The sequence below is a fragment of the Loxodonta africana genome, chromosome 7, assembly GCF_030014295.1.
Source record: "Loxodonta africana isolate mLoxAfr1 chromosome 7, mLoxAfr1.hap2, whole genome shotgun sequence".
Taxonomy (NCBI): domain Eukaryota; kingdom Metazoa; phylum Chordata; class Mammalia; order Proboscidea; family Elephantidae; genus Loxodonta; species Loxodonta africana.
The window spans coordinates 27,035,421-27,055,771 of NC_087348.1; the positions used below are offsets into that span (position 1 = coordinate 27,035,421).

Sequence of the window (20,351 nt, forward strand, 5' to 3'; positions counted from 1 at the left end):
GCCATCTTGTACAACTTCAGGTGATACCATCTTTCTTATTATTTATGCCCTCCCTGGAATTATGCAATACAGTACCCCATTTCACACCAAAGTTAATAACATTGAAGTGTTCAGCTAAGATAAATAAAATAGATTATGTTTCAAATCTGGTGACACTTTCTATTTGCTTTTTTTTAACCTTAATCGTTGTTAGAATCCTGATTTGGTGGGACTTTGATGACCTTTATGTTCTCTTAGATCTCTGAAAATATTTGGATTGCTATTTTTGTGTATTTGCAACCTTGGTTTTAACATAAAAGCACTATAAAGCCCTAAGAGTAGCAAAGGAAGTTATTTTTTAAAGAGCAATCTGTTTTATTGCACCATAGTCAGGCATCGGTTGTGAGCAAATGCTTTGAAGTCAGAGAAACCTAATGTCAGTGATCCTCCAGATGTTTATTTACTAGCTCTGGTCTCACTTCCCACATTTATATAATGAGATTGTTAGAGATAACTTAGGATGCATAAGATAATACAAGAAATACATAAAATATTGTGAAAAGTTAATATATGAAAACATCTGTCATTAGTAAGAACACTACGACGGACTATATTTAAAATCATACTTCTGCCCCTGAAAGTTCATTGTTGAATGAAAAGGTACTTAAAGTACACATTTATAGAAGGAAGGGGGGATAGATATTTTTATGATTTAGAACAAGATGAAGACATGATTGAGATCTGGGCCCTGATGAAGAAGTCCTGTCAAGGCCAAGGCGACTGAAATGGTGGACTAACATTCAGGGAGTGTGGCAAAATACATTGATAGCTATGGAGATCAGGGGAAGAGTGAGTAGATACAAAATCATGTTTCTATTACCTCCCAATTATCCATGTCCTTAATGAAGAATAATACAAAAAAAGTTTTTTATGGTTGATTTAAAAAAAAATTCTATTTTGATATATATATATATATATATACATACATACATATCTATATATAGATATATATGAAACCCTGGTGGCATAGTGGTTAGGTGCTACAGCTCCTAACAAAAAGGTCAGTAGTTTGAATCTGCCAGGAGCTCCTTGGAAACTCTATGGGGCAGTTCTACTCTGTGATTTATGGTTGCTATGAGTCAGAATCGACTCTACACCAATGGATTTTTATATATGAAAACATATATATATATATATATATATATATACATAGCTCATATGTAAATTCAAATGCTAATATGTAAGCCTAAGTTGAAACTGACAAATATTGGAACAAGTGTCTGAGAACTAAAGTACGACCTTGAGTATACCCTATCTGAATTTAGAGACCATCTAAAGAATAGATTTGACATGTTGGACACAAATGATCGTAGACCAGATGAGTTGTGGAATGATATCAAGGACATCATACGTGAAGAAAGCCGGAGGTCATTGAAAAGACAGGAAAGAAAGAAAAGACCAAGATGGATGTCAGAAAATACCCTGAAACTTGCTCTTGAACATCAAGTAGCTAAAGCAAAAGGAAGAAATGATGAAATAAAAGAACTGAAGAGAAGATTTCAAAGGGTGGCTTGAGAAGACAAAGTAAAGCATTATAATGACATGTGCAGAGATCTGTTCTCTGCTGAAAGGGAAGATCACTTTCAGCATTGCTCAAGCTGAAAGAACTGAAGAAAAAATTCAAGTCTTGATTTGCAATATTGAAGGATTCTACAGGGAAAATATTAAATGACACAGCAAGCATCAAAAGAAGGTGGAAGGAATACACAGAGTCATTATACCGAAAAGAATTGGTCAGCATTCAACCATTTCAGGAGGTAGCATATGATCAGGAACCAATGGTACTAAAGGAAGAAGTCCAAGCTACACTGAAGACATTGGCAAAAAACAAGGGTCAGGGAATTGACAGAATACCAATCGAGATGTTTCAACAAACAGATGCAGCGCTGAAAGTGGTCATTCATTCAAGCCAAGAAATTTGGAAGACAGACACCTGGCCAGCTAACTGGAAGAGATCCATATTTATGCCTATTCCAAAGAAAGGTGATCCATCCAAATGTTGAAATTACCAAACAATATCAATAATATCACAGACAAGGAAAGTTTTGCTTAAGACCATTTAAAAGCAGTTGCAGCATTACATCAGCAGGGAACTGCCAGAAATTCAATGTGGATTCAGAAGGGGATATGGAACTTGGGATACATGGGTAATGCCAGATGGATCCTGAATGAAAGTAGAGAATACCAGAAAGATGTTTACCTGTGTTTTATTGACTATGCAAAGGCATTCAACTGTGTGCATCATAAAAAATTATGGATAACACAGGGAAGAATGGGAATTCCAGAACACTTAGTTGTGCTCTTGAGGAACCTGAAAGTAGATTAAGAGCCAGTCATTCAGACAGAACAAGGGATAATTCATGGTTTAAAATCAGGAAAGCTGGGTGTCAGGGTTGTATCCTTTCAAAATACCTATTTAATCAGTAGAACCCTGGTGGTGCAGTGGTTAAGTATTTGGCTGCTAACCAAAAAGTCAGCAGTTTGAATCCATCCCTGCTCCTTGGAAACCCTTTGGGTTAGTTCTACTCTGTCCTATGGGGTCACTACAAGTCCAAATCAACTGAATGGCAATGGGTTTGAATTTGGTTTATTCAATCTGTATGCTATGCAAATAATCTGAGTAGATTGACGACATGAAGAAGAATGAAACAGCAGGATTGGAGAAAGACTCATTAACAACCTGCCTTACGGAAATGGCACAACCTTGATTGCTGAAAGTGAGGAGGACTTGAAACACTTACTTATGAAGATCAAAGGCCATAATATTCAGTATGGATTATACTTTAACATGAAGAAAATAAAATTATCACAACTGGACCAATAAACAACATTGTGATAAATGGAGAAAACACTGAAGTTGTCAAGGATTTTGTTTTTCTTGGATTCACAATCAATACCCATGGAAACAGCAGTCAAGAAGTCAAAAGACACATTTCATTGGGCAAATCTGCTGCAAAAGACCTCTTGAAAGTGTTGAAGAGCAAAGATGTCATCTTGAAGACTCAGGTGTGCCTGACCCAAGCCATGGTGTTTTCAATCACCTCATACGCATGCAAAAGCTAGACAATGAATAAGGAAGACCAAAGAACTGACACCTTTGAATTATGGTGTTGGTTAAGATATCGAATATTCCATGGACTGCCAAAAGAATGAACAAATCTGTCTTGGAAGAAGCACAAACAGAATTCAATCCTTAGAAGCCAGGATGGCAGCAACTAAGAGTCACACACTTTGGACATGTTATATGGAAGGATCAGTCCCTGGACAAAGACCTCAGGCTCAGTGAAGAACAGCATCAGCGAAAAGGAGAAAGACTCTCAACAAGATGTATTGACACAGTGGCTGCAGTAATGGACTCAAGCATAACACAGATTGTGAGTATGGCGCAGAACAGGGCAGTGTTTCATTCTGTTTTACACAGGGTCGCTAGGAGTTGGACCTGACTGGAGGCACCTAACAACAACATAGATAGATACAGAAAGAACAGGAGAAAAAAGAGAACTAAGTTTATGTTTTCTTGAAAGTATCATCCTAACACATATGTTTCCTTAAAAAGATTCATCATTGCACCTATCAACTATAACAGTAGAAAGAGCCTTTAAAGTCTATTTATTTCTACTCTTCGTTCTTTATCCACCAAAGAACCAGAAAATACTTAAGAGCAAACATATAATGACCCATTACTTTTGGAAATTCTTATTCTAGAGACTAAAAATTTTGAGAGAAATAAATACAAACAGAAAAAAAAAATTCAAGGCAGATTTGATTATGTATAATGGATGTTATACACTCATAAAGTCATTGGATTGGGGGTGGGTGACATGTGGGTGGGGGAACAGAATCAGACAGTGACTAATGAAATAAAAACTGTTATAGGATTGTCATATATCTAAAAAAGGTAGTAAAGAAGTTTCTTCAGAAGTGGGGGGAAAAAAAACAGGATGAACAATGGAAAAGATATGAAAATCACTTAGTAGAGACGATTTGAGCTTCATTAGATGTGTGATGTGACGGACGGATATTGTAGATTCAAGGTGGCCATAAAGCATAGCATTAAACTCAATTGTTACTGGACATTGATCAGTGTGTATAAAAACTTCAGTCTTTGCTAAAGTTGTTGCAACATTCACAGGGTAAACACACAGAACAAGGAATCTAATTAATCCCATGTTTACACAACACAGAAAAATGAGGGCACAGGCTTTAGAGACCTAAGTCCCAAATGTCATTAAGTAAAAATAAAATGTGACCTGTCTAGTGTTCACCTACCCAAAATCAGAACAGAAAGACATGCTCATCTCAGGTAGGATTCTGAATTGACAAATTAAGAGACTGTAGGGGAAAAATTTTTCTTTTTTTTTGGAAAAGCAGGGAGTCAAATATTGAGGACCTTGTAAATGAATCATTTTATACCGACTTAGCTGGGCATGTGCCTAAAAAACTCTGCAATCTAACAGCCAAACCATACCTTGTTAAAGCTGTGTGAATTTGACTGACCTCATTTGTATTAGTAAATATGTTATTAATTTATTTTTTAACTAAAATTCATAAGCAAATCATTACTTTTTGTTACTGTTTAAGTGATTTCACTACATATGTGAATTTTAGATTTGTCCTACTGCTATTCCAACCATAGCTGAGGTTAAAAAAAAAAAACAAAACAAAACAGTGTCCTTGAGTCAATTCCGACTCATTGCGACCCTATAGGAAGGAGTAGAACTGCCCCAGAGAGTTTCCAAGGAGCGCCTGGTGGATTCGAACTGCCGACCCTTTGGTCAGCAGCCATAGCACTTAACCGCTACGCCACCAGGGTTTCCATAGTTGAGGTAAAAAGGTAGCACATTAAAAATGCCAATATGTATAAATTCTAGTTCATATGGAACACAAACTATAATACATAAGTACAGAAAGAAATAAAAATCAGAGCACCATTCCCATTTCAATATTTATGTACTAACAGAGAGATCCACACACACTAACAGACACACACACACACAGTTACACACACACACAGAGTCACACAAGGAAATGAACCCTTAATATTTCTTGAAACATTTATTATTCTTTCTATTTTCAATTTTTATGGAAAATTCAATGTAAAAATCCAAAGACATACAGATGTGTATGTTAAATTCTACATTTCCCACTTTGTATCATTGCTCTTCGGTTTGTCAGTGGGCATATCCCTCAGGATCTGGTCAGTCATGTAACCGGACAACACGTGGTCAGCAAAGAGGAGAAGAGGGTGATGGAAAAGTTGGATAAAACAGATTGTATTCATGTTTGGTTATTCAGATAACACTAAAGACATCATACACCAAAGTACCGTAAGAACTTTCATTTATTATATGCTGTAGCATTTATAGTTTCTGAATAAATCAATTATATTTCTGTATGAATACAAAAAACTGTGATCACTTCTGTGGCGCAGCTAGGTAGTGCTCTTTGCGCGTCCGACCCTGAGGCCTGTGTCTTCCAGCTGCGTCTCCCTGAAAAGGGTGGTTTATCGTTTAAAATCGGGAATAAGCCTTAGATTTATTCAGACCTACCGCCTCAGACAAGATACAAACGTCAAATACCAAGAGGGACATATCAAAGCTCCTCACTAGTCAAGACAGTTTGGATTTTTTTTAATAACAACAATGCCACTTTGTTAGTGACATTTATCTGGGCTAATTTCCTAGGATAAAGAAGGCAATTTAGAGAAAGAAAGTGTTCTGCCTTCTGATAATATTTTGTGGCTGTCTAACAGAGTTAAACCCTGATCTGTTATTGTCTTGATCATTTTTATAACCATTTATAGTGAGAACAAAGAAGAATGGCTGGAAAGAATTGTTCCTCCTTGACTGAGTTCCACCTCGTGGGAATTACTAATAACCCTGAGATCAAAGCGACCATATTCATCATGTTTGAGGTTGTTTACATCATTATTCTTGTGGCAAATCTTGGAATGATCATTTTAATTAGAATGGACTCCCGGCTTCAAACACCAGTGTACTTTTTCCTCAGCCACCTCTCCTTCTGTGACCTCTGCTATTCCACAGCAGTTGGGCCCAAGATGCTGGTGGACCTCTTAGCCAAAGACAAGTCAATTTCCTTTTATGGCTGTGCTCTGCAGTTCTTCATCTTCTGTGTCTTTGCAGATTCTGAGTGTCTCCTGCTGGCAGTGATGGCCTTTGATAGGTACAAGGCCATAAGCAACCCCTTGCTCTATACAGTCAACATGTCCAGCAGGGTGTGTTCTGCGCTCATGGCTGGGGTTTACCTGGTGAGCATGGTGGACACTTTGATACATATGACATTAACTTTCTGCTTATGTTTCTGTGGGTCAAGTGAAATTAATCATTTCTTCTGTGATGTCCCTCCTCTTCTGTTGCTATCTTGTTCGGACACGCAGGTCAATGAATTAGTGATATTCACCATTTTTGGCTTCATAGAACTGAGTACCCTTTCATGGGTTCTTGTCTCTTACTGTTACATCATCCTCTCAGTCTTAAAGATCCACTCTGCTGAGGGAAGGTTCAAAGCTTTCTCCACCTGCACCTCCCACTTAACGGCTGTTGCTATTTTCCAGGGAACTATGCTCTTTATGTATTTCCGGCCAAGTTCTGCCTACTCTCTAGATCAAGACAAGATGACCTCATTGTTTTATACCTTTTTTATTCCCATGTTAAACCCGCTGATATACAGCCTAAGAAATAAAGATGTGAAAGAAGCTCTGGAAAAACTCAAAAATAAAATGTGGTTTTAAATAGTTAAACACACACGTACGAAGTTGCAGTTTTCTTCAAATCATATAGTATAGTATAGTATAATGTGGTCTCAAATTCTTTAATACAGTGAGTATTTATACAAATTACCTACTATACCAACTATTAAGTACTTTTTTTTTCCTAAATATGCTATACTTTCTTATGTATCTTCAGTTTAAATATAGTACTCTCTAATTTTAGAAAACTTTCTGGTCTCCTTATTAGTGTTTCAAATTTTTTTTGTTCAATGTTTCCTGTATGCATTAACTGAATTATTCCAGGAGTTACTGGTTATTTTTTCAACATCTACTATACTTCTAGGGGTTTTGTATTTTATGGCCAATCCAGTGGTTTCTATACTAATGAACTCTATAATTCAGTGTAAATGATGAACTTTAATTAACTAATAATTCAAATAATTCATAATAACATCATGAAATGATAAGGTAAGGTACTCTTAATCCAAAGTAAAATGTCTCAATCTACTGTGAAAAGAAGAAAAACTTCTTTGAAGTGGGCTCATATATTTTCTGATCTAAATGATGAATGGATACGTAAAGTGGGGGAGAGGAAAGCATTTGAGGCAGAAGGATTGGCAATTAGTGGTCATGAGGTGGATATTCTTATGACTTTTTAGAGAAAATGAAGCCTCAAATTATTAGCTATAGAAGAACAAAAAGAAGGAACCTTGGTGAAGCCCATCCTTGTGCTGTAATTCTTAACTCTCCCCTCCCTTCCTCTAGGAAAACTTCCTTTCATTCCCTCTCCCCAGCCTATCTCAGGCCTGGACAAATTCCCCTAGTCTTGGGCATAAACCACCCCCTCCTCAGGGTATCATTTTATCTGTCACTTGGTTTATTAAATCATTGTGTATAAGCTGAGATTATGAGCATTCTGTGATGATGAGTGGTCCATCCCTGTTATAGCAAGCACCTGCGTTGTGTCCATGACATAGAATGGGAAAACACATACATGATAATATTAACATACTTGATAACATTTTTTGAGGGATGTTTACATGGCAGACAAAACAATAGTATACGCCTTGAACATATTTGTTTACACCTTGTAAGAGTGTTCATAATATGGTTGTGGTTATTAGAGGTAATGCATCTATAAAGATATGCATATTAATTACTTGGGAATTAAAGAATATGCATTTGGGTACTTTCTTGATGTGTGCCTACTTCATTGGGCTCTGGTCTTGTTTTTTGATAGCCAAAAGAAAGCAAGTGACTTTTTCAGAAAACATGAATAGAATCCTATATTCAAAGGACTATACAAATGGTAAGTGCTATGGCTGCTAACCAAAAAGTTGACAGCTCTAACCCACCCACCAGCTGGTCCCTGGAAACCATATAGGGCAGTTCTACTCTGTCCTATAGGGTTGCTATGAGTCGGAATCAACTTGATGGCAAGGGTTTTTTTTGTTTCTTTTACTTTTTGATGCAACTCTCAAGGACACTGTTAATTATTCCTAACAAGCATAGAAGCTAAAAAGCCTCTGAATGTCATAGGCAATATACCTGCCACTGCAAAATATCATTTTATGAAAACATTTCAGAATTCTGGTAAATCCCAAGAGCTCCTCTGCTTTTCCAAATGGCATTCATTTTTTTGGACACTGTGAATGTTTGTGAAAGGTAAGATGGTGGGAAAATGCATGGGGAGGGATTGCTTTGAATCCCTCTTCCACAATATTTTCTCGATTAATCCACACTCTTTTGGAATTGGTACTTACGTACAGCAGAATGGCATAAAAGTGTGCTTCACGTATATTAATGCCCAAACAACGTTTTGGGGGTTACCAGATTCAGTAGATTTTCTCTAATTCAGATTATATATTCATGGACTCTAATTAACCCATCTTCCTTCCATATCACAGTTATATATGACACCATCAAAGAGTGACTTGGTGGCAAAATGGCCTCTTTAATTACATCAAATGGCTTTGAGCTGAAGAAAAGTAAATTTTAAGCCTGATAAATAATTCATTCTAAGCTCAATAAATGGATATCTGGAATGGATTAAACAATTTGATTAATTTCAGGCATCATCTCCCTGAATATATGAAAAAACAAGTTGAAAAACTCCTTCATGGGAATCTTTTTTAGGGATATTATGTTTCACACAGGAACTTTGTCAGATGGCTTAAACTAATCCTTCTCCATTTCTCCTTGGGATTCAACAGAAATGGAAAAAACATAATATCAAAGGCTCTAATCTATCCTAAGCCATCTACAATCCTCACTGCTATCTTCCATTCTCTCTCTCTTTACATCACACCCTTCTCATGCATTCACTAATGACTGATGGTAAATATCATTATCCAAATACTATACTACCAATGCCTGAGGATAGTGGGTTAATAAAACCCACTGTTGTAGTTGAGTTGATTCGGACTCATAGCGACCCTATAGGACAGAATAGAACTATCCCATAGGGTTTGTGAAGAGTATCTGGTTGATTTGAACTAACAACCTCTCGGTTAGCAGCTAAGCTCTTAACCACTGCACCACCAGGGCTCCAGTGGGCTAATATTATAGGTGAATTCCTATATCTTGACTCCTTTCTTCAGGCTTAATGATGAAATCCCTAAACATGAGAGTGGCTAGTGATTTGGTTATATGTAAAACACAGCAAACAGATTATACTGTTGTTAGTGGCTGTTTAACCACGTTTGTAAGAAAAGAGCAGTAATAATGGTCTAGGACTTAGTAAGGGGGAGTGCTCTTTTAAAGACAGAGGCAGCAAATTTTAACCTTCCCAGTAAATCTTCCCCAGAAACATGCTAGAAGCAAGGCATGCCGTGCCACTCTAAACATTGTACCATTTCATAAGTTGCCCTTCCTCACAAACCCCGTCTTCCCTATGTTTTTTTTTTTTTAACACGAGGTCAGAATAGCTTATCTCTCCAATCAGTTCCAGCTGACAAATTCTGACTCTGTATCTAGGATTCTAAACCAAAACTGAAACAAAAAAAAAAATATTGCCAAGTTGATTTTAACTCATGGTGACCCCATGTATTGAGGAGTGGAACTTCTCTACAAGGTTTCCTTGACTGTAATTGTTATAGAAGCACATACCCAGGCCTTTCTTCCTTGGTGCTGTGGGGTGGGTTAAAAGCCTCCAGCCTCTAGGCTGGTAGTTGAGCATAATCAATTAGGACCTCCCAGGGACCAATATAAGATTCTACTGTTGTGTAATCCCATCCCCACTACTGAACACATTAAAAAAAAAAAAAAAAAGATTAATGACTTAATCTTCCTACAAAAGGACTACATTGCACCTCTAGTCTGTTTGATCTGAAATGCCTGTGACAATGAAGTCAGCTAATAATGTTAGTTACAGAAAGCCAAATGCCTTTAAAAATTGCTCCTTTGACTGGCCTCCTAGTCTGCACTGACAATTTAATATGCATTTTATATTTTGAAAAAAGGTTATACGGCTTTATTTGTGCTCAGATAAATAAAAAGTAAATTTCAATAGAGTACAATACCTCAGCTACAGAACGGCAAAAACAAAAATAACGGACAATATCCAGTATTGGTGAGAATGCAGAAAAATCATAGCTCTCATACATTGATAGTAGAAGTGGGCATTGGCATCCCACATTGGAAAACTGTATGGCAGTACCTACTATAGCTGGGAATACACTTGCCCAGTGGCTCAAAAATCATATTCCTAGCTTTATACCCAAGAGAAATAAGTGAATATCCACCATTCGCAACACGTACAAAAATATAAAAGTCACATTATTTGCAATAGCATAAAACTAAGAACTCAAATTTCTATCAAAACATTCAATCAGAAACTGATTAACATTGTCTTCAAGTCAGACGACACACTGGTTCAAGCACTCCTAACCAATAGGTTGGCAGTTCGAAACCACCAACAGTTCTGCCAGAGAAAGACACGGTAGTTTGCTTCTGTAGTTTTACAGCCTTGGAAACTCTACAGGGTCACTGCGAGTTGAAATTGACAGAGTGGCAGTGGATGCATTAGAATCAGGATATGTTAGGCTTTGATGTTATTAGGTGCCATTGAGTTGGTTCTGACTCATAGCTACCCCATGTACAACCTAACAAAACACTGCCCGGTCCTACACTATTCTCAAAATCATTGTGCTTACCCTATTGTTGTAACCACTGTGTCAATCTATCTTGTTGAGGGTCTTCCTCTCTTTCATAGACCCTCTGCTTTGCCAAGCATGGTGTCTTTCTCCAGGGACTGATTCCTTCTGATAACATGGCCAAAGTATGTGAGATGTAGCGTCTCCACCCTTCCTTCTAAGAAGCGTTCTGGTAGTACTTCTTCCAAGACAGGTTTATTCTTTCTTTTGGCAGTCCATGGTATATACAATATTTTTTGCCAACTCCACAATTCAAAGGCGTCAATTCTTCTTTAGTCTTCCTCATTCATTGTTCAGCTTTCACATGCATATGAGGCGATTGAAAACACCATGGCTTGGGTCAGGCACACCTTAGGCTTCCAGGCGACATCTTTGCTCTTCAAAACTTTGAAGAGGTCCTTTGCAGCATATTTGCCCAATGCAAAGCGTCTTTTTTGATTTCTTCACTGTTGTTTCCATGGGTGTTGATTATTGAACCAAGAAAAATGAAATCCTTGACAACTTCAAACTTTTCTCCATTTATCATGATATTGTTTATTGGTCCAGTTGTGAGGATTTTTGTTTTCTTTATTTTGAGGTGTAATCCCTACTGAGGGCTGTGATCTTTGATCTTCATCAGTAAGTGCTTCAAGTCCTCTTCACTTTGAGCAAGCAAGGTTGTGTCATCCATATCAAAGGTTGTTAATGAGTCCTCCAACTCTGATGCCCCGTTCTTCTTCATATAGTCCAGTTTCTCAGATTATTTGCTCAGCATACAGATTTAATAGGTATGGTGAAAGGTTACAACCCTGATGCACACCTTTCCTGACTTCAAACCATGCAGTATCCTTTTGCTCTGTTTGAATGACTGCCTCTTGATCTGTGTATAGGTTCCTCATGTGCACAATTAAGTGTTCTGGAATTCCCATTCTTCACAATGTTATCTATAATTTATTATGATCCACACAGTCAAATGCGTTTGCATAGTCAATAAAACACAGGTAAGCATCATTCTGGTATTCTCTGCTTTCAACTGAGGTCCATCTGACATCAGCAGTGCTCTCCCTTATTCCACTTCATCCTCTGAATCTGGATTGAATTCCTGGCAGTTCCTTGTTGGTATACTGCTACAGCCACTTTTGAATGATCTTCAGCAAAATTTTACTTGTGTGTGATATTAACAATACTGTTCAAAAATTTCTGTATTTGGTGGGATCACCTTTCTTGGGAATAGGCGTGTTTTGGTCATCTAGTGCTGATATAACAGAAACACCACAAGTGGGTGACTTTAACAAAGAGAAATGTATTTTCACAACATCTGTCGAATCCACCATGCGCTCCTTGGAAACTCTATGGGGCAGTTCTACTCTGTCCTATAGGGTCTCTATGAGTCGGAATTGAGTCGACAGCACTGGGTAGTAGGTGAGAAGTCCAAATTCAGGGTGTTAGCTCCAGAGGAAGTCTTTATTTCTCTGCCAGCTCTGGAGGAAGGTCGTTGCACCAACCTTCCCCTGGACTAGGAGCTTTTCTGAACAGGGACCAAAATTCAAAGAGTGTGCTCTGCTCCCGTCACTGCTGTCTTGGTAAAAGCAATTCTCTGCTTGCTTTCCTTTCCTTTTATCTCTTGTAAGATAAAAGGTGGTGCAGGCCACACCCCAGGAAAACTCCCTTTATATCGGATCAGGGATGTGACCTGATTATGGGTATTACATTCTGCCCTAATCCTCTTTAACCACAGGCAGCGATTATGATTTAAAAATCATGAAATGGAAGACAACCACACAATACTGGGAATCATGGCCTAACCAAGTTGACACATATTTTAGGGTCACACAATTCAATCCATGACAGGGCATAAATATGGTTCTTTTCCAGTCAGTTGGCCAGGTAGTTTTTTTTAGGTTTTGGAGACCATAAACTTGGTGTTATAGCCATTCACATTTGCCGTTGTATTGATAAAATCATCCATAGGCAATGATACATAAATCAATGAGGGGATCAACTAAACCTTATAGGTCATAGGATGCTTACCTCTGAACTGGATTAGAAAAATAACGTATGGTATGTTTGTACATTCCCCTACGTGTCAGTCAGTTTGTTGTACTGTGGGGGACTTGAGTGTTGCTGTGATGCTGAAAGCTATGCCACCGGTATTCAGATACCAGCAGGGTCACACATGGAAGACAGGTTTCAACTGAACTTCCAGACTAAGACAGACTAGGAAGAAGGACGCGGCAGCCTACTTCTGAAAAGCATTAGCCAGTGAAAACCTTATGAATAGCAATGGAACATCGTCTGATATAGTGCTGGAAGATGAGCCCCCCAGGTTGGAAGGCACTCAAAAGATGACTGGGGAAGAGCTGCCTCCTCAAATAAGAGTTAACCTTAATGACATGGATGGAGTAAAGCTTTCGGGACCTTCATTTGCTGATGTGGGACAACTCAAAATGAGAAGAAACAGCTGCAAACATCGATTAATAATCAGAACCTCGAATGTACGAAGTATGAATCTAGAAAAATTGGGAATCATCAAAAATGAAATGGAATGCATAAACATCGATATCCTAGACATTAGTGAGCTGAAATAGACTGGTATTGGCCATTTTGAATCGGACAATCATACAGCCTACTATGCTGGGAATGACAACTTGAAGAGGAATGGTGTTGCATCCATCATTAAAAAGAACATTTCAAGATCCCTCCTGAAGTACAATGCTGTCAGTGATAGGATAATATCATACGCCTACAAGGAAGACCAGTTAATATGACTATTATTCAAATTTACGCACCAACCACTAGGGCCAAAGATGAAGAAATAGAAGATTTTTATCAGCTGTTGCAGTCTGAAATTGATCAAACTTGAAATCAAGATGCAATGATAATTACTGGTGTTTGGAATGAGAAAGTTGAAAACAAAGAAGAAGGATCGGTCATTGGAAAATATGGCCTTGGTGATAGAAACAATGCCAGAGATCGAATGATAGAATTTCGCAAGACCAACGACTTCTTCGTTGCAAATACCTTCTTTCACCAACATAAATGGCGACTATACACATGGACCTTGTCAGGTGGAACACACAGAAATCAGATTTCCTACATCTGTGGAAAGAGACGATAGAAAAGCTCAATATCATCAGTCAGAACAAGGCCAGGGGCTGACTGTGAAACAGACCATCAATTGTTCATATGCAAGTTCAAGCTGAAACTGAAGAAAATCGGAACAAGTCTACGAGAGCCAAAATATGACCTTGAGTATATCCCACATGAATTTAGAGACCATCTCCAGAATAGATTTGATGCATTGAACACTAGTGACCAAAGACCAGACGAGTTGTGAAATGACATCAAGGACACCATCCATGAAGAAAGCAAGAGGTCACTGAAAAGACAGGAAAGAAAGAAAAGACCAAGGTGGATGTCAGAGGAGACTCTGAAACTTGCTCTTGAGCATCGAGCAGCTAAAGCAAAAGGAAGAATTGATGAAGTAAGAGAATCGAATAGAAGATTTCAAAGGAACTCTGGAGAAGACAAAGTAAAGTATTCTAATGACATGTGCAAAGAGCTGGAGATGGAAAACCAAAAGGGAAAAACACGTTCGGTGTTTCTCAAGCTGAAAGAACTGAAGAAAAAATTTAAGCCTAGAGTTGCAATAGTGAAGGATTCTATGAGGAAAATATTAAACGATGCAGGAAACATCAAAAGAAGATGGAAGGAATACACAGAGTCATTATACCAAAAAGAACTAGTCGATATTCAACCATTTCAAGAGGTGGCATATGATCAGGAACCGATGGTACTGAAGGAAGAAGTCCAAGCTGATCTGAAGGCATTGGCAAAAAACAAGGCTCCAGGAATTGATGGAATATCAATGGAGATGTTTCAACAAACAGATGCAGCGCTGGAGGTGCTCACTTGTCCATGCCAAGAAATATGGAAGACAGCTTCCTGGCCAACTGACTGGAAGACATCCATATTTATGCCTATTCCCAAGAAAGGTGATCCAACCGAATGTGGAAATTATAGAACAATATCATGAACATCACACGCAAGCAAAATTTTGCTGAAGATCATTCAAAAACGGCTGCAGCAGTATGTCGACAGGGAACTGCCAGAAATTCAGGCCAATTTCAGGAGAGGATGTGGAACCAGGGATACCATTGCTGATGTCAGATGGATCCTGGCTGAAAGCAGAGAATACCAGAAGGATGTTTACTTGTGTTTTATTGACTATGCAAAGGCATTCGACTGTGTGGATTATAACAAACTATGGATAACACTGGGAAGAACTGGAATTCCAGAACACTCAATTGTGCTCATGAGGAACCTTTACATAGATCAAGAGGCAGTTGTTCGGACAGAACAAGGGGATACTGATTGGTTTAAAGTCAGGAAAGGTGTGCGTCAGGGTTGTACTCTTTCACCATACCTATTTAATCTGTATGCTGAACAAAGAATACGAGAAGCTGGTCTGTATGAAGAAGAACGGGGCATCAGGATTGGAGGAAGACTCGTTAACAACCTGTGTTATGCAGGTGACACAACCTTGCTTGCTGAAAGTGAAGAGGACTTGAAGCACTTACTAATGAAGATCAAAGACCACAGCCTTCAGTATGGATTACACCTCAACATAAAGAAAACAAAAATCCTCACAACTGGACCAATGAAAAACATCATGATAAACGGAAGAAAGACTGAAGTTGTCAAGGATTTCATTTTACTTGGATCCGCAATCAACAGCCATTGAAGCAGCAATCAAGAAATCAAAAGACACATTGCATTGGGTAAATCTGTTGCAAAGGGCCTCTTCAAAGTGCTGAAGAGCAAAGATGTCACCCTGAAGACTACGGTGTGCCTGGCCCAAGCCATGGTATTTTCAATCACATCATATGCATGTGAAAGCTGGACAATGAATAAGGAAGACCGAAGAAGAGTTGATGTCTTTGAATTGTGGTGCTGATGAAGAATATTGCACATACCATGGACTGCCAAAAGAACAAACAAACCTGTCTTGGAAGAAGCGCAGCCAGAATGCTCCTTACAGGCAAGGATGGCGAGACTGCGTCTTACATACTTTGGAGATGTTGTCAAGAGAGATGAGTCCCTGGAGAAGGACATAATGCTTGGCAGATTACAGGGTCAGCGGAAAAAAGGAAGACCCTCAACAAGGTCATTTGACAGTGGCTGCAACAATGAGCTCAAGCAGAACAACGATGACGCAGGGCCGGGCAGTGTTTCGTTCTGTTGTGCATAGGGTCGCTATGAGTCGGAACCGACTCGACGGCACCTAACAACAAGAACAACAACATGTTTGTACATTAAAATATTACTCAGAAGTGAGAATGAATGAACTACTGCCAATCACAACATGGAGAAATCTCAGAATCATATTGATGAACGAAATAAACCAGAAATAAAAGTGCAAACACTGTATGATTTCACTTCTAAATAGTTCAAAAACATACAAAACAAATCTACTATATTGGATATCATTTTTTTATGGGGCCCATGGACAGTCTCCAAAAAGTGGATAATTTTGTGTTTTTTGATCTGTGTTCTCACTTCAGGGACATTTCTGAAAATCCATTTGCTGTACAATTTATTACTTGAGAATTTTTATATGCATATTATACCTTAGTTGGTATTACATAGTATATTCATTATGAGATTGTAAACAACAGAATATCATTATTATATTTTACATCTCTAGCAATTTCTTGCACACAGTAAGTTTTCACATTATGTTTGTAAAATTAGTCATTTGCACAACTTTCATAGACTATTTCAGTAAATAATGATCCTTTATGTTCCTAAAAATTTGCTACCTGGATAAGAACAGTAACGTTCTTATAAACTGACAAGCTCTGCTAGTCGTATTTCCAGCACCAGGGAGGCTGAAAGACTCTGGTTCACTTTGGGGCCAGCATCCTGCACTGAACTTATCTCATTACAGCCGTACTTCACTGCCAGACAACTGTTCTCTGACGTTTATAAGTAGACAGTTACTTACATAGTATGTTAAGGGTATAGTACTCATGACACCAGGGAATCTGTTTAGTTACAGCTTTAAATTCTACTCAAATCTTTTTATCTTGTATGTATGTGATGCTTTAATTTTGTGTTTTGAATTCCATTCAAACATTTTTTTTAATGAAGATTGTTAAGATACCAAATGATCATTGCCATAGGATAGATTATATAAATCAATGTATATAAATAAAAAGGAATGCACTATTATTCATAACACTTATTTACACACAAAGTGGGTTCATTCTGAAGTCATTTTTGTTTATTTATTTATTTTTTTAATCTGGTAGATCCTACAACAAAACATGGTTATCCCCAGGTAGTGAGATTTTGGTTAGTTTTTTCCATCTTTAAGCAATTATTTTGTGCATTTTATTTTAAAGGGAGAGTGTTGGGGTATGTGTGTGTGCAGTGTTTGGGTATGTGCAAGTTTGTAGTGTATATCATGAAATTAAAACAATGCTTATATAGGGAGTGGTGAGCAAGAGATAATGAATGATGTTTGACTAGAGATCGTTTAAGTATTATTTTATCAAGTATAATAGTGGATGTCAAAGTAGATCGAAAACAAACAATAATGGGGAATAAGTTGGATTTATTTTTAACCACCCAACCTGTATGAAATAACAGGTGATAAATCATGTAATTATATCAGTCACATAGTCCTGTGAGACAAACTTTTGAATACCCAGGGACCAGACACAAAGGTAGTTATATAATCTCGGTCATCAAAAGACAACACTGAAGGTCCACACAGAGACAGCTGCATCTAAGAAATAAGTTACTAGCTCTAGATCAGGTACTAGTATTTCCTGTTGTTGTTGTTAATTTGTTTTTTAATTAACTTTTTATATTTCTTTTTTCTCTTGCCACTAAAATTATGTTTATAAAACCAGGGCTCTTCGCATAAACTTTTATTTTAATTAAATATATTAACATCCTTAGATAACAGAGCATATGACAAAATGCAAGAAGTAATTGGAGTGGTGGTCAGAATTGTTTTTATTATTACTATTATTTTCAATCTCTTAATTAAATTTTCTGCATTTTAAAAATGTTCCTTCCCTGGGAAGGAAAATGTTTCTAAAGATGTGTCTACAGGGATAGATATTTAAATGAGTTCATGTCAAGGTTTTGGAGATCTACACTTTGTTTTTGTTTGTTTGTTTTGTTTTTTATTGTGCTTTAAGTGAAAGTTTACAAACCAAGTCAGTCTCTCATACAAAAATTGGTACACACCTTGCTATGTACTTCTAGTTGTTCTTCCCCTAATGAGACAGGAAACTCCTTCTCTCCACCCTGTATTCCCCGTGTCTATTCAGCCAGCTTCTGCCCCCCTCTGCCTTCTCATTTCCCCTCCAGACCGGAGCTGCCCACCTACTCTCATGTGTCCACTTGAGCCAAGAAGCTCACTCCTCATCAGCATCATTTTCTATCCCATAGTCCAGCCCAGTCCCTGTCTGAAGAGTTGGTTTTGGGGATGGTTCCTGTCTTGGTCCAACAGAAGATCTGGTGACCATGACCTCTGGGGTCCCTGTAGTCTCAGTCAGACTATTAAGTCTGGTTTTTTATGAGAATTTGAGGTCTGCATCCCACTGCTCTCCTGTTCCATCAGGGATTCTCTGTTGTGTTCCCTGTCAGGGCAGTCATCAGTTGTAGCCGGGCTCCATCTAGTACTTCTGGTCTCAGGCTAATGTAATCTCTGACTCATGTGGCCCTTTCTGTCTCTTGTTAGAGCCCTGTACTTTGATCATTTTTCAGATATCATCCCTTTCACAATCCCCCTTTTTTTAATCTACCTTCATTCCATTTTTTTTTTAATCTACACAGAGCAGGAGGTACATGTATGATATGATATATGATAAAATTGATTTCAGTAAAACATAACAGTAGGACCCAAAATTCAGTTGTCCTCCCAAGTTCCACAACATCTTCTTAACCAAGGGCAAGCGGATTTCAAAGGTATTGAAGAGAAAGAACAACACAATATTATAAGTTCTGGAAATTGAGAAGGAGAACACAAATCAGACATGACTTTGAGGTCATGAGAGTAGATCGAACATGTATTACTATCACAGGTCTTACACATGTAATCTGTTTGTGAATAGAGACCTTTAGTTCTTGCAGGTTACTTTAGAGGGACAACACAGGAAACCATACTCCCTTTCAGGCTTCTCTGCCACTTGTGTTAAGAGCACCCTTACGATTAGTTTCAAAATGCTCTTCATATGTCCCTTGAGCAACAGAAATTTGCTGAAGGGAGCATGGTTAGCCCTGGCATATCTTTGTCTGTCTATTCTCTTCAGCCTATTGCTCATGGGGACCCCGGTAGCGCAATGGTTAAAAGCTATGGCTGCTAACCAAAAGGTCGGCAGTTTGAATCCACCAGCCTCTCTTTGGAAACTCTATAGGGCAGTTCTACTCTGTCCTACAGGGTTGCTATGAATTGAAATCAACTTGACAGCAAAGAGTTTTTTTGGTTTTTTCTTATTGCTCATGAAGATCTTTCAACCCCCTTTTCTAGAAACCACTACCTGTTCTACTCTGGCAGGTCCTGATTCACAGACTATGTCTATCGCATGGACAATGAATGGGATGCAGTTTTGTTTGTTGGGTCTGGATAGGACCTGAGGGGTTAATGGAATAAAAAGGGGAATGTTTTATCCAAAATCTGCTACAGCTGTATCTGTTCTACAATCTGTGATGATCTGAGTGAAAAAATAAAGGACTATATTAAATACCTGAACTACTCACTTAAATATGCTTCCCTACTGAGTCCAACTACAAAATTGGGGAAAAAAAGAGCTTCTTATCAGATGATGTGGGTTAGCTGGACCAATTAATTGTAAGAATCATGACCCTAAATTCTCAAATTATCAATTTCTTAATCCACACAATAAAAATAGTAAGAATATCATGAATACTACGTAGGTGTGTGGAAATAACATGATTTAATTAGAATGAAAGTGTCCTGCAAACTCTGTATAAAACCAAACCAAGCCGTTGCTGTTGAGTCAGTCTGACTCATAGTGACTCCAAGTGTTATAGAGTAGAACTGTGTTCCACAGGGTTTTCTTGGCTGTAAACTTTATGGAAGCAGATTGCCAGGCCTTTCTCCCAAGGTTCCAACCCTAAGTTAATAGTACAGTACTTAGCCCTTTATGCCACGCAAGGACCTTGCAAATTCTGTACAGAGGTATGAAAATGTAAAAGGCAGTATTGCCATTATTATTTAGTAGATTTGTATATCAATGGGTATATTTCCAGTTGGGTCAATTCACTTCGAGCAATCCTAGTATTCTTTCTTTACTTATTTTTAATTACCAAAACTGAGAAAGGACCCGAGGTTAAACTGTGAAGACAGTAAGATGATGCTAGCCTTTCACTTCCATTTCCTCCTTTCAGGGGTTTTATAAATCTAAGTG

At 38.0% G+C, this 20,351-nt stretch overlaps 1 protein-coding gene across 1 annotated transcript; it reads left to right on the top strand.

Annotated features, from left to right (window-relative positions):
* The first annotated feature begins 5,821 nt into the window (after positions 1-5,821).
* On the top strand, positions 5,822-6,790 carry LOC135231878 (olfactory receptor 5W2-like). Its single transcript, XM_064289082.1, has one exon. It carries the CDS (start codon positions 5,858-5,860, stop codon positions 6,788-6,790), a length of 933 nt encoding a protein of 310 aa, XP_064145152.1. The 5' UTR covers positions 5,822-5,857.
* Positions 6,791-20,351: the final 13,561 nt, after the last annotated feature.

Bases quoted from the DNA above. Each gene is read 5' to 3' on its own strand.
- LOC135231878 (XM_064289082.1), top strand. From the start codon at position 5,858: ATGGCTGGAAAGAATTGTTCCTCCTTGACTGAGTTCCACCTCGTGGGA.